This window comes from Myotis lucifugus, unplaced genomic scaffold, assembly GCF_000147115.1.
Source record: "Myotis lucifugus unplaced genomic scaffold, Myoluc2.0 scaffold_88, whole genome shotgun sequence".
Taxonomy (NCBI): domain Eukaryota; kingdom Metazoa; phylum Chordata; class Mammalia; order Chiroptera; family Vespertilionidae; genus Myotis; species Myotis lucifugus.
This window is the reverse complement of record NW_005871136.1, coordinates 265,836-279,735: the sequence shown is the minus strand read 5'-3', so window position 1 is coordinate 279,735 and position 13,900 is coordinate 265,836. Positions and strand designations below refer to the sequence as shown.

The 13,900-nt window shown below is 40.0% G+C and overlaps 1 protein-coding gene across 1 annotated transcript in view; it reads right to left on the bottom strand.

Moving 5' to 3' along the window:
- Window positions 1-13,900, bottom strand: part of TANGO6 (transport and golgi organization 6 homolog) — a 140,502-nt gene that overhangs the window by 124,713 nt on the left and 1,889 nt on the right. Inside the window, exons 2-5 of the mRNA XM_006091147.3 lie at window positions 8,365-9,005; window positions 6,325-6,441; window positions 4,566-4,707; window positions 2,400-2,536 (exon numbers count right to left, since the gene is read on the bottom strand). Of these exons, the coding sequence (XP_006091209.1) occupies window positions 2,400-2,536; window positions 4,566-4,707; window positions 6,325-6,441; window positions 8,365-9,005 (1,037 nt within the window). The remainder of the gene's footprint in view (window positions 1-2,399; window positions 2,537-4,565; window positions 4,708-6,324; window positions 6,442-8,364; window positions 9,006-13,900) is intronic.

The window sequence follows — 13,900 nt, the reverse complement described above, 5'->3', positions numbered from 1 at the left end:
TGGGCCAAGACCCGCCCCTGTGCCCACCACAGCCTCATGGCCCACAGTTCAAGGTGCACGAATTCGTGCACTGGGCCCCTAGTACTGTTATAAATTCCTCGAAAATACTTTATGGTGATATATATCTATTCAAGCTGCAGGTAAGAATTTATTCAATTATTTCCTAATATCCAGACATTCTGTTTATCCCCAAATTTTGCTATTATAAAAGCACCACTAAATGAAATTACTGGGTCAAGGTATACAAGTACATTTAGAGCCTGAAGATCACCTGTCATGTTTGAACAGCCTATTTTCTCAAAGACAAACATAGATCTCCAGTGCCTCGGTGGGTTTACCACACTCTAAAAGCAACTGATAGAAAAGTGTATTTCTGTTCCTGACTTAAAAGTGACTCTTGCACTTTTTGCAGGCAGGAGAATCTCTGTCCAAAAACTGTATGTGACCTCTGACACTGCCAGAAAGACTCAGCAGGCCTGAAACCTGTGACTTGATTTTAGCCTTTGTCAAGTACCAAAACTAAAGCTCCTAGTTTCAGAAAATATTTATTCATCATTGCAAATGCTAACTTTGTCCTGTAAGATTATTTATATGTAGTATATTTCACTATAAAATCTTTACATTGTGATATTGTGTTCTCATGCATGCCTGCCCATGAGAACCCTGATCAGCATAACAAAGAACTACTTTCTTTGGACTATACTTCAAAAGCCATGTCTTACATTTAATTGCATGGGGAGTACTGATTAAGAAAACTCCTTCCAGCCCTAACCGGTTTGGCTCAGTGGATAGAGCATCAGCCTGCAGACTGAAGGGTCCCAGGTTCGATTCTGGTCAAGGGCATGTACCTTGGTTGCAGACACATCCCCAGTAGGGGGTGTGCAGGAGGCAGCTGATCGATGTTTCTAACTCTCTATCCCTCTCCCTTCCTCTCTGTAAAAAATCAATGAAATATATTTTTAAAAAAATAAAAAATTAAAAAAAAGAAAGAAAACTCCTTCCACATTTTTCACCTATCAGATTAGCAAAGATAAAAAAGTTTTGTAGCATGTTGTATAGGTAAAAGTGTAGGAAAACAGATACATAAATAATATCAGTTAAAAATTTAACTGTATATACCCTTTGAACTAGTCATTTCAATTCTGGAAATTTTTCCTATGGTAGGACTTGCACATGTACAAGATTTATGAGTATTAACTGTAGCATGGCTTATAATAGCAAAACAATGAAAACCACTCAAATATCCATTAGGGGACTGGTTAAATAAATTATGGTACAGTAATGTAATGCAATACTACCCACCCACGAAAAAGAATTAGGCAGCTCTATATGAAATGACTACGTATATGAAATGATCTCCAAGGTACATTGTTAAGTTAAAAAAGCAAAATGAGCCCTAACCGGTTTGGCTCAGTGGATAGAGCATTGGCCTGCGGACTCAAGGGTCCCAGGTTCGATTCTAGTCAAGGGCATGTACCTTGGCTGCGGGCACATACCCACTGGGGAGTGTGCAGGAGGCAGCTGATCGATGTTTCTCTCTCATCGATGTTTCTCTCTATCCCTCTCCTTTCCTCTCTGTAAAAAATCAATAGAGCCAAACCGGTTTAGCTCGGTGGATAGAGCGTTGGCCTGCGGACTGAGGGGTCCTAGGTTCAATTCCGGTCAAGGGCATGTACCTTGGTTGCGGGCACATCCCCAGTGGGAGGTGTGCGGGAGGCAGCTGGTCGATGTTTCTCTCTCATCGATGTTTCTAACTCTCTATCCCTCTCCCTTCCTCTCTGTAAAAAAAGAATCAATAAAATATATATTTTAAAAAATCAATAGAATATACATTTAAAGAAAAAAAAATGAAAAACAGTGTGTGTAGTATGTTATCATTTGGATGAAAATTAGACTATATACACACATACAAATACATATAGTTATATATACATAACACACAGAATATTTCTGGAAAATAAACAAGAAATTGGTAACAGTGACTACTTCTGAGGGACTAGAAGTGAGAGGGAAACTTACAATTCTGTTAACTCTTTTGTGCTATTTAAATTACTAGTATGTGTCATATTAATTTACCTTATTTATTTAATACCTATTTTTAGCTAATTAAAAACACAGGAAAGATAAGGAACGAGATAAAACTTTAGTTTCACAGCCCAACTCTGACAGCAAGCTGGGTGGGCTACTTACTTACCTAATAGTGATGAAGTGTACCTAACCTAACAATTAGGTCGGTGTCTCCAATAGGTTTTTAATTCCTTTATTAAGAAGGTCGCTCACTGAACAATAAACTTAAATATTATATTGCTTTTACCTCAATATTAGAGGAACATTAAAAATCCTCTTTCTGTAAATAACCAGAAAATCCTCAAACATTCAAAAGAAACAAAATGATTTACCTGAGGGCAGGTATCTCTATAGTAGTCCTCTGGTGAAAGAGACTGCTGGGGACAAGAGGCCAAAATCTTTGCAATCAAGTCACACTTTTTCCAGTCAGCAGCTGTTGCCTCCGCATGACTCCCACCAGCCACTCCAGCTGTCAGCAATGAATAGAGATGTCAAAAACTCACAGCAGTTTCCCAGGTAAGGTCCTAAAAATTTGAGATAGTCCTGGCTGGGTTTTCTCAGTGGTTAGAGTGTGGGCCCATGGACCAAAAGGTCGCAGATTCGATTCCGGGTCAAGGGCATGTACCTCGATTGCAGGTTCAATCCCCAGCCCCCAGTCAGGACTCAAGTGGGAAGCAACCAATTGATGTGTCTCTCTCACGTCAATGTTTCTCTCCCTCTCCCTCTCCCTTACCCTCACCCTCACCCTTACCCTCTGTCCTCACTCCCTCCCACTCTCTCTAAAAATCAAAGGAAATAATATTCTTGGGTGAGGATAACAAAAAAAACCACAAACTTTAACAATTACCAGGCATATGCATACAATTCAGTCATAAAAAGGAATAAAGGGCTAATTCATGTACAACACAACTAAACCTAAAAAAAAAAAAAAAAAATGAAGCTAAGGAAAGAAGCCAAACACAAAGATCACAAATTGTATCATTCATTCCATTTGGATGACATATCCAGAACAGGCAAATTCATTGAGACAGAAAGTAGATTAGTGCTTACAAGGAACTGGAGGAGGGGACAGGGGGAGTAATTGGGGGGGATAATGATAAAAATGTTTGGAATTATGGTGGTGCTGTCGGCACACAGACCATGTGCATCCCCAAGCACGACCTCTACCCCAACGACCTGTATTATATTTTAATGTATATGTGAATATATTGAAAATAATCTGTTTGTTTTTTCCTGGTTTTTGTTTGTTTTTTGTTTTGCTTTTAGCCTTTACATGCTAGGATCACAGGCAGACTTTGTAAGGATGGCTGAAGTTCTCCTGCAAGGTTTAATTTGTTATCATGTATATATTCCAAAGCAAGCTGCCTTGTGGTTTCGGCCAGCCTTGTGCTATGTTGATAAGATTGATTTACTGCTTAAAATCACTTTACTTTATCCAATTTTTACTGAACTTTTTATGTGAAAAATAAAATTAATTAAAGAAAAATGTTTGGAATTAGATATTTGTAATGGCTACACAACTTTGTGAATATACTAAAAACCATTGAATTGTATTCTTTATTTTTATTTTTTAAGATTGTTTGAGATTTTTCTTGTTTCTTTTCTTTTCTTTATTGATTTCAAAGAGGAAGGGAGAGGGAGAGAGAGATAGAAACATCAATGATGAGAAAGAATCATTGATTGGCTGCCTCTGGCATGCCCCCAACTGGGGATCGAGCCCACAACCCGGGCATGTGCCCTTGACCAGAATCGAACCCAGGACTCTTCAGTCCGCAAGCCGACACTCTATCCACTGAGCCAAACCGGCTAGGGCTATTTTTAACTATTCTTAAATTTTTTTTAAATTGATTGATTTTTAGAGAGAGAGGAAGGGAGAGTTGAGAGAGGGACGAGAGAAACACCAATTTGTTGTTCCACTTATATATGTATTCACTGGTTGATTCTTGTATGTTCCCTTTTCTTATATGTGCCCTGATCGGGAATTGAATCCTCAACCTTGGCATATCAGGACCACACTCTAACCAATTGAGCTTCCTGGCCATGGTGTGGAAATGAATCTAAAACTTCATTCCAAAGTGTGTATCTCTAAGGTATGTGTAGCTTCAAGATAACTATTTTGTGTTTTAAGTCCTGAGGCGAAGTCCTCTTAGCACCCTGCTACAAAGCCTTTTCCCACTGACAATTTCACATTTTCTTTGGGATTTTACTTAAACTTTCTGTGCAATGTTTTCCTCTGATACTACAAATCATTTGAAATAGCCCACAATATCATTCAACAATGTGAGCAGTGTGTCACGACTGTTTTAGAAAAATGGCAAGAAAATAGTTTCTTTGGAAAAGAAATTCATTAAGGTTTGACTTCCAAGTCTAACTTCCTTAATCTCCACAAAGACACACATAGTCTCAATCAAGTTTAAAGGCCAATGTTAAAGACCAGTAATTCACTCTGGCTTGGAGGAAAATGGATACTACAGTAACAGAAACATTTTCTTTCTTACCACCCGCTCCTTCCAAAATGCCCCGGACCACTGCCTGCACACCACTGGGTCTCATCAACCTTTCAGAGAGCAGCTGCCCACACAGACGCCGAAGCCAAGCGGGGGCCCGACATCTAACTTGTGTCTTCACGTCTGTGCAGGACTGAAAAAGGAAGGGAAAGGCATGAACTGAATGTCAGGGAAATAGATGGGATGTGTAGAAATTATTAAAACATATATAATGAGACAGACTGACAATGAACAGTATTCTATACAGACTTCAAAAGAACATTTTTTTCCTTAAAAAAAAAGGGCTCCTTTACAAAACCTTCTTCCTCATATTTGTTTTAACTTTTAAGAAAGTAAAAATACAGTAAAACTTCAAGTGAAACAGCAAGTGAAGTTTCAAACCCAGAAATAGACAAACACATCAGTGAATAAAATACAGATTTGGGGAACACAAGGTTAATGTGGCCATTAACCCTGAATGCAGTCCTTCCAGTTGAATCTAGCTTCCAAAGAAGATTCCTCTGAACACTACTCACCACCAGGACAGTTCACAACAGACAGAGGGCAGGCACTCTAGTCTTGCCTCCACGGTCTTACCTACTATGATTCCTTGTGACACAGCAATTTCAAGAAAGAGGTGGATTTCTTCAAGGGCTCCTTTTTTAGAGCTCTGTGGCGCCATCATGAACAAACAGACTTGGTGTCCCTTATTTCAGCAAAAATGTTAACCATTTTTGGACACTTGGGAGCCCAAAATTAGTGAAAGAAACAATCCTAACTAACCTGTCCTCTCTCTTATATTTATGGAGGAGTAATAATTACCATTTATTGTTAAGAACCTTCCACATAATCTCAAAGGGACTATAAAAAAGGCACTGCTGTCATCCCATTTTATGGATAAGGAAAGTGAGGGATGGAAAGGTTTATTAATTCATACAGCTGCACACTGAGGTTGAATTCTAGTACGCCTAACTCCACAGTCTCTTTTTACCACATTATCATTATAATGCATTTGTTTTAATCTGGCAAACTGTGAATTTATTCAGAGAAGCAGAGTGTGAGGCCAGAGGAGCCCTATGGGGGGTGGGCTACAGTAATGCTCTAGGGATGAGATGAAAATGACTTCAACTGGGAGATATCTTTGTCTCCAGCTTCAGCTGGTCCTTGTTCCTGACCTACAGCCAATTCCTTTGGCCCCTCACGCTTTACTCACCTAGATTTATGACTAAACTCTAGGTCGTAAGAGCAAATAGGGAATCCCCATCTACATCCCCAAATTCAGTCATTGCAGATACATAATTATTTTTAAGGAAAAACGGAATTATCGTATGCCTAGCCCTAGGCGAATATATACTATTACTTTTTTTTCCCCCAAAGGAGCTAAAAATAGTCCCAATAACAGCTCTAATTTTAATTTCTTGACTTCAAATACTCCATTCAAAGATAAGATATTCAAATATTTCTGCCAAAAGAATGTATTGTCAAACAGCCAAATTTTAGTTTAAAAATATCTAGTTTCAGAATGAATATATTTTAAATAAAACTACCATATTCTTGGGAATAGTGTTCATCATTCCATTAAAAGAAAAATCCTTTTTAAGTTAACCTAAGGATCAGTGAAATTTAGTTTTCCAAATACCATGTAATGATCTAAGAGATGAAATGAGGTTTAACTAGATTATCAAATTTCCCAGGAGAAGGCCCACTCCCAGAAGACTGCACATTATAATTAATGATTCACCCACGAGAGTCCCTGGGCCTGAATACCGACCTGGGGTGGTCCTCCCTGGAGGATAAGTAATTCTCGAACTGCTAATGGTTGATACACTTGATCCAAGATGTCTCTCAAGGCCTCCCTAGATAGGGCTCTTTCCTCTTCGGTTAACACCTAAAAAAAAACATGCAGTACTTGGCTTTTGCAGAATACAAAGCAGGCAGGCAATCGAAGGTGATATTTTACAATACTGCACAGACACTTGTGAGGGGAGAGAGAAGAAGGCTTCTTGATTTCCTTCCGCCTGGAGGAAGCCACACTACAGAGACACTCCTGCCCTCTCCATCCCTGCACTCAGCTCTGGGCAGGAGAGCTTACTGACTTACCTCAATGGCGAGGTGGGAATAAGCTTACTTATTGGCTGGTTTTGTCAGGCACAGCTCAGCGCGTTCCTCTTCCACCTCTTCAGAGCAAGTGCACATTCTGTTCTGCTCTTCCTGGCTGTGCGTTTTACAGAGGCACGTCCCCTGCCGGAAGGCAGAGGCACTGCAGTTTCCCAGCCCTCCTTAAAACTGGGGGAGTAGTAAGAATGTCTGATTCTGGAATTCACTGTTGGGAAGCCCATTTGTCTCCATCTAGAAGCAATATCCTCCAACTTTGAATTTATGAGTAATGTTTGTTTTAATTTTTTACTGATTTTAGAGGGAGGAAGGAAGGGAGGGGGAGAGAGAGGAAGAGAAAGAGAGAGAAACATCAATGTGAGAGAGAAACATTGATCTGTTGCCTCTCATACACACCCCGACCTGGGATCGAACCCACAACCTCTTGGTACATGGGACGACATTCCAAGCAACTGAGCCACCGGCCAGGGCTAAGGGTGATGTTCTGACTTTTCACATCTCTCTTACTCTGTTAAATGTCTTTTAATTCATTGAGAACTTGGGCAGCAAAGAGGGGTGCTGTTCATGGGGCCTCAACAGTATTGTCCCCCTTCAGTAACTCAGTTAAGCAGTCAGTGTGCTGCCCATTATCATTTAGCAAACGGAGGTACAGGAGCTGCTTAGGGTATAGCTGGGACTTGTCCAGCTTCATGATGACACCCGTCATGTTTCCCCTTCTGCCAACTTCTCCCACCTTCATACTTGGTCCTTTCTATGTCTTTCCCTTTCTTTTGTCTCTCCTGCCCGAGACCCCTGGGGCACTGCCTGGCCCCAGTGATATTAATAAAACCTGTCGATCAGATGCCCCATCTCAGAAGTCCAGACAGAATTGTCAGACTCATACCCTGTCATAAAGAGCATAGCGCTCTGCTCCACAGAACAAAGGCAAGGGAGAGCTCATAAATTCCTGTCACTGCTCAAATGATAGTGGGTTTTAGGTAAATGTTTGTGAGCACAGCCAGGAGAGAGAATGGAAAAGGGAACCAACAGTCCTGGCAGGGAGGCTCAGTTGGTTGGAGTGTCAACCCCTACAGCAAAAGGTTGCGGGTTCGATTCCTGGTTGGGCATGTACAGAAAGCAACTGATCAACTGATGTTTCTCTTTCACATCGATGTTTCCCTCTCCCTCTTCCTTCCTCTCTCTCTACAAATCAATAAACATATCCTGGGGTGAGGATTTTAAAAAGGGGGGAACAAAAAGAAATATGTTGGAAGATGACATAGAAAGGTGACAGAGAAACGAGGTGGTGGGCATTATGAGATCTGGCTGCAGTGGTTAAGGAATTACCCTGCATATGAACTACACTGACCCTCGCTACATTTATACAATTTTATAAAAAGGACACAGAGGCTCAAAGAATTAGCCTGTGATAACTGTTCCATAGAATGACAAGAAGGGACAGGGGAAATGGGCTCTCCAGGTGTGCAAATGACTAGCATCTAATAAAGCTCCAACCCTCTAAAAAGGATCATTTATCTACTGGGTATGCTTTGACCTTCACTGGGAACTCTAGCTCTTTCCATCAGTCCCTTCCTAAAGAAGTAAGAGTTATCTTTTATAACAACCACACACAAATATGTTCACATATTCATACAGATTCACACAGACACACCCACAGACTCTGACTCTCTCCTCTCTCTCTCAACATATATTTTACCTCTTCTTCAGCTTTTAGTGATTGTCTCTTGGTTGGGCAGAATCCCAGTTGGCACAGACCTGCTGCAATATCCCCAAAATGGCGGCAGAAAATCAAGCTCCCCAGAGATGCATGCTGAGCAACATTCAGGAGGACCCTGCAGCTGGAATACAGTCTCCGGGTTGCATCGGGGGCAGCATCGAGACACACCACGTCTTGAACAACAGCCCCAAACTCAGTCCTGTATCTCAAGGGGACTCCAACACCGGGCATGAGATAGGGGCAGACGCCCAAGGTGACCACAAACTGTAAAGCTGACTGGACAGTCTTCTGCTGTGAGATACTGAGTGTATCTGGGCTCAGGGCAGGGGCGGCTTCTGGAGTCCTTGGGTTGGGTTTAGCTGGATTGAAATCAGCGGCAAGGTGGATCATGGTTTCCTTCAAGCACAAGAGCAACAGTAAGGTTTGAGAGGTAAAACTCCAGGTGACATCCACAGAGTTTTGGGGCCACTCTGCCCTATTAGCAATTTCATCCCTTAGGAGTTTCAGTTTCTTCCAGTGAGGATCCTTCAGAAATTTGTCCTCCAAAGCAGACAGGTTAGATTTTAAAGTAGCCAACAAGACATCATGTTTTGTGATCTGTAGTGAACTTGAGCCTGATCCTTTAAAGGAAAAAAAAAGAAAAGGAAAGACAACATACGTGGAAAATTAATTGCACTTTCCTCTGTGGAAATGCACTGCCCGCTCCAGTTCCTCCTCTGAGGCCTGGCTCAGATGGCACTGCCCCTGGAAAGCCTCCCCTAATTGTGCCACCATCCTAGGCAGAATTCAGGACCACATTTCCTCCCTTCCCACAGCACTTCGGATGTCATTAGAATAGCGTCCCTAACATGTTATACTTCAGCTAGTTAGTTTCTATTCCACTTGTGTTCTGAAGTCAGAGGCCATGTCTTAGCTATCTTTCTGGGCTTAAATTATAGCTAGAAGAGAAATTTAGAAAGCTGAACATTTACTATCGAAGATTCATTCACTCAAACTATTCTAGGTGCAGCCATTAAGTTATATTGAACATTAATTAATGACATGTTCATTCAATATATTCTAAAGTGGACAAAGAGTATAAAACACTATATGAGCAAAAGATGTAAAGTTTATAGAAAAAATGCAAATGACTTTTAAACATGAAAATATGATCCACTTTGCTCCTAAAAGAAAGGTAAGTTAAAATTGTACTAAAATAGCACTTCCCATCTATCAGCTGGCTGAAGTCCAAGTTTTATAACACACTAGTGACCCGGTGCACAGATTCGTGCACATTGAAGGGAAATTAATTAGAAGGTGGCCAGCGGGGCCAGACACGCTCTGGAGCCAACCTCCCGCGGTCCCTCCCCAGCCGGCTGCACCTGGGGTGGTGCTGGGGAGGGCGGGGTCCCTTAGCCTGGCCTGCAGGGATCAGCTAAAACCGCTCTCTGACATCGCCCGAGGAGTCTCAGAGTGTGAGAGGGCACTCTGCAAAGTTGCTGTCATCCAGGGTGTGGAACGCAAATGCAAGTGTGCAGTAAACCAACCAGATTTGAGGGGACAGTGCCCCAGCAACAACATAACCCACGGCCGAAGGTAGAATCCTGCAGCCCCACAAGGAATTGGGCTCCCTCCTCTCTGGTTTCAGGGTGAGTCACCCGAGAACCACCACTGCCAACTCACTGCAGCTTGGCAGCTCCTGCATTGAGCGTCTGGCCCCTGGTGGTCAGTGTGCGTTGTAGCGACCAGTCGGACGGTTGGACACTTAGCATATTAGCCTTTTATATATGTAGATTATGTGACAAGGTTTGGGGAAAAACACACGATCATACATTGCTGGTAGAAACTAAAATGGTACCTCCCTAAGGAGAGAAATTGGGCAATATATAGCAAAATCACATTGGCATTTAACCTTTGCCTAGCAATTCCATTTTAGGAATTCAGGCAAAAATGACATATACACAAGGTATTCATTGTAGTGTTTCTTGTATTAACAAAAGACTTGCGCTAGCCAGTTTGGCCCAGTGGATAGAGCATCAGCCTGTAGACTGAAGGGTCATGGGATCGAATCCGGTCAAGGGCACGTACCTCGGTTGCAGGCTCCTCCCTGGCCTGGGCCCTGGTCAGGGTTCGTGCAGGAGGCAACCAATCAATGTGTTTCTTTCACATCAATATTTCTCTCTGTCTTTCCCTCTCTCTAAAAATCAATGGAAAAATATCCTCGGGTGAGGAGTAAAAAAAAAACAAAAGACTGAAACAACCCAAATGCCCATTAATAGAAAACTGATTGAATAAGAAATGGTATGTACACATAATGGATTACTTATAAAAGGGAAAGAGAAAGATTTGTGCCACTGTGTAATGATCTCTAAGACTTATTAAAATGTAAAAGTGCAGAAGAATGTATATAGTATGCTACCTTTTGTGTAAGAATGGAAGGGAATATGAAATTTATTATTTACTTTTATTTCCAAAAATAGCAGTGGGAGAACAAATTAAAAATTAAAATGAGTTATATAGAAAGAGGGAGAGAACAGTGAGAAGATAGGGATTTTTCTTTTGTGCTTAATTATAATTTTAAAAATCTTTATAATGAATATTTATTGTTTCTGTACTAAAAAAAGACAGTTCTTTTTAAGGCTATAAAACGGTAGGTAGTATATGAGACCGTGTCAAAAAGAAAAATAGTATTTCCCAAAATGCAATCTCTGGATAGTGGGATTAAGGTCATTTTAATTCTCTTCTTTTACTTTTTCTATATTTTAAGCTTTACTATAAGGAACATAAAGTACTTTATAAAAATAAAAAGGAACAATAACATTGTTCTTTAAAAAGAATAAGAGTCAGAAGAATTTTCCATTGCTTCTCTAGGGCTGTCCAAGGTAAGTATTCTGACCCAAGGGCATGAATATGTGGTTCCTTTGGCTAAAGACACCTAAAAAGTAAGTAAGTGCTCTCACAGCTTGTTGCCACTAACCATGAAGATCACTAAACAACCTCTAAGTGACTTCCTGTGACTTTATAAGATGTTTGAACCCAAACATGGGACACAAAGAAAGTGATTTAAAGCAAAAGCTGTTTACTGAGTCCCTTAAAAAAAGTAGTCTTTTCTGCCCTCTATTGGTGATAAAAATAAAATCTACTTGAAAATAAAGGCATTCCACTCTCACATCAATTTTTCTCCTCTCTTCTCTCTCTTCCTCTCTCTCTAAAAATAAATTTAAAAATACTTAAATAAATAAATATACACAATTATCTGAAAAGGTGATTGAAGTTTCCTCCCTTTTCCAACCACATATATATGTGAGTCTAGCCTTTCTTCATCTGTTTCAATCAGAACAACCTATCATGACAGAATGAATGGAGAAGCAAATATAAAAACTGAGCTGTCCTCCAATAAGCCAGACATTAAGAAAATCTGCAAAAATGTAAAGCAATGCCATTCTTCCCACTAATTTATTTTATTTTGCAAAATATAATTTTCATGAGAAATGTCATTATGTTAGCATGTAATGGTTTATTAATGTTATTTTTATCTATTTAAAATTAATGTTATTTTAAAATAAATGTAAAAGGTTTCTCTTAAGGTCTTCATTTCTAATACAGTAAATAGATACATATATAACCCACAGAAAATCTCTTTTAAGTCCACAACAATTTTTAAGAGTGTAAAAAAGTGCTGAAACCAAAAAGTTTGAGATTGCTGCCTTAAAACAATGTTTTCCAAATTTCAATCACATAGCATTTCCACAATTTTTGTCATTTATCGGAGTACCAGCTATATTGTAATTTGCTTTATTTCTTCAAATTAAATCATTTTTAAACTTAAATTATAATAGCTAATATATTTTTCTAAGCTTTACGTATTTAACTCAAGTCTCACAACAGTTCTGTGATGCAAGGACTATTATTAGTCATTAATCATTATTATTTCCAGGGCATATTCAACTTGTGCAGTCTGGCTCCAGTGCCAAACTCCTGATCACTTCACTACACTATTCAGCCTCGAAATGTTTTCCTACCCACCACCTAGAGCAGCCGTGGGCAAACTACGGCCCGTGGGCCGGATCTGGCCCATTTGAAATGAATAAAACTAAAAAAAAAAAAAAGACCGTACCCTTTTATGTAATGATGTTTACTTTGAATTTATATTAGTTCACACAAACACTCCATCCATGCTTTTGTTCCGTCCTCCGGTCCAGTTTAAGAACCCATTGTGGCCCTCGAGTCAAAAAGTTTGCCCACCCCTGACCTAGAGCCATTCCTATCACACTTCGGGAAATGCTGCCCTCGTGAACAGCATCATCTAGTCTTTCTAATCAGCAATTTAAATATCTATGCTTTGTGACATTTAAAAGCAGACTTCACAATCTGTATGGTACTTTTTATTAAGTTCAAAGTGCAAACGATGTGGCATGCAAGAATGAGTGTGATACACTTTCCTTATTTGTAAGTTACTGGAATTTTCAGCCCCTTCTCCCCAGTGAAACTATATTTAGTATTTAGAAAAGTTATTTTTTAAGAAAACTATTGTTGAGATGGCCCCCATCTTTCCTAAAAGTGGAGGTGGAAATATTCTTATTTGCCCCATGACTGAGAATAGAAATGGAAGTCAGGGGAAGAGAAATGCTTAATGCAACAGAACGTTTGGTAGCTCAAAAGTGAAAGAATGGTGATATCTTCCTTCCCGTCTACGTAATTCCCATCTAGACTCAATAGTTCTTCCTCCTGTGGCCTCACCCATGGAGAATTTCTCTAACCAACTCTATCTGTACCATCCATTCAGCACTAGTGTTCTCTTGCCGTGTCGAATGCCTTTTGGTTATAGGCGTGGTACCATTTCCCCCAAACAGACAAGATGCTTGAGAGCACAAGTTGTTATACACATTTGCATCACCAACAGCACAGAGGACAGAATACTAGAAACAGTTAACTCTCAGTAAATATTACCTCAAAGGTAGTCAATTTACAGATCAAAAAAAGTTTAACCAGGGGGATGTAACTTTAACCAATTACTTTCATCCTGTCTGCTCAAGATCCTCTGCCCATCAGGGACATCTGAATATCATAATGCACTTTAAATTCCTTCAGCGAAAGATTTGATAAAAGAAAACAGTGGGCAGATTCACTCAATATACAACAGACTATATGTGCAAAATAGTATCATTTAACAACACTAAATAAATTATTCTTTTTCAAATAGGGATCTAAGCATTCCTATTTGAAAAAGAGTAATTTAATAAGTTCACGTATGTAATCCCACCACAAACTCTTGGAGATTTAGAGGTCTCTGTAAATGAAGTACATGTGCTTTGTGAGAGATGATTACTTCCAGATTGTTTTGCTGATTTAGCCTTTTCCTCAGTCATACGTGAGAGAGTTGCAGTTGCTAGACAAGTGACCTCTTGATTAGTAAGTTAGAACTCTACTTTGCGGTTTAATTCTTTGTTGGGGCAAAGTGGTGTAGTCACCACACTACAGTGGAAGCCTCCTGAATTCAAACCCTAGCTTTGCCACTCGCTAGACTGACACTGAG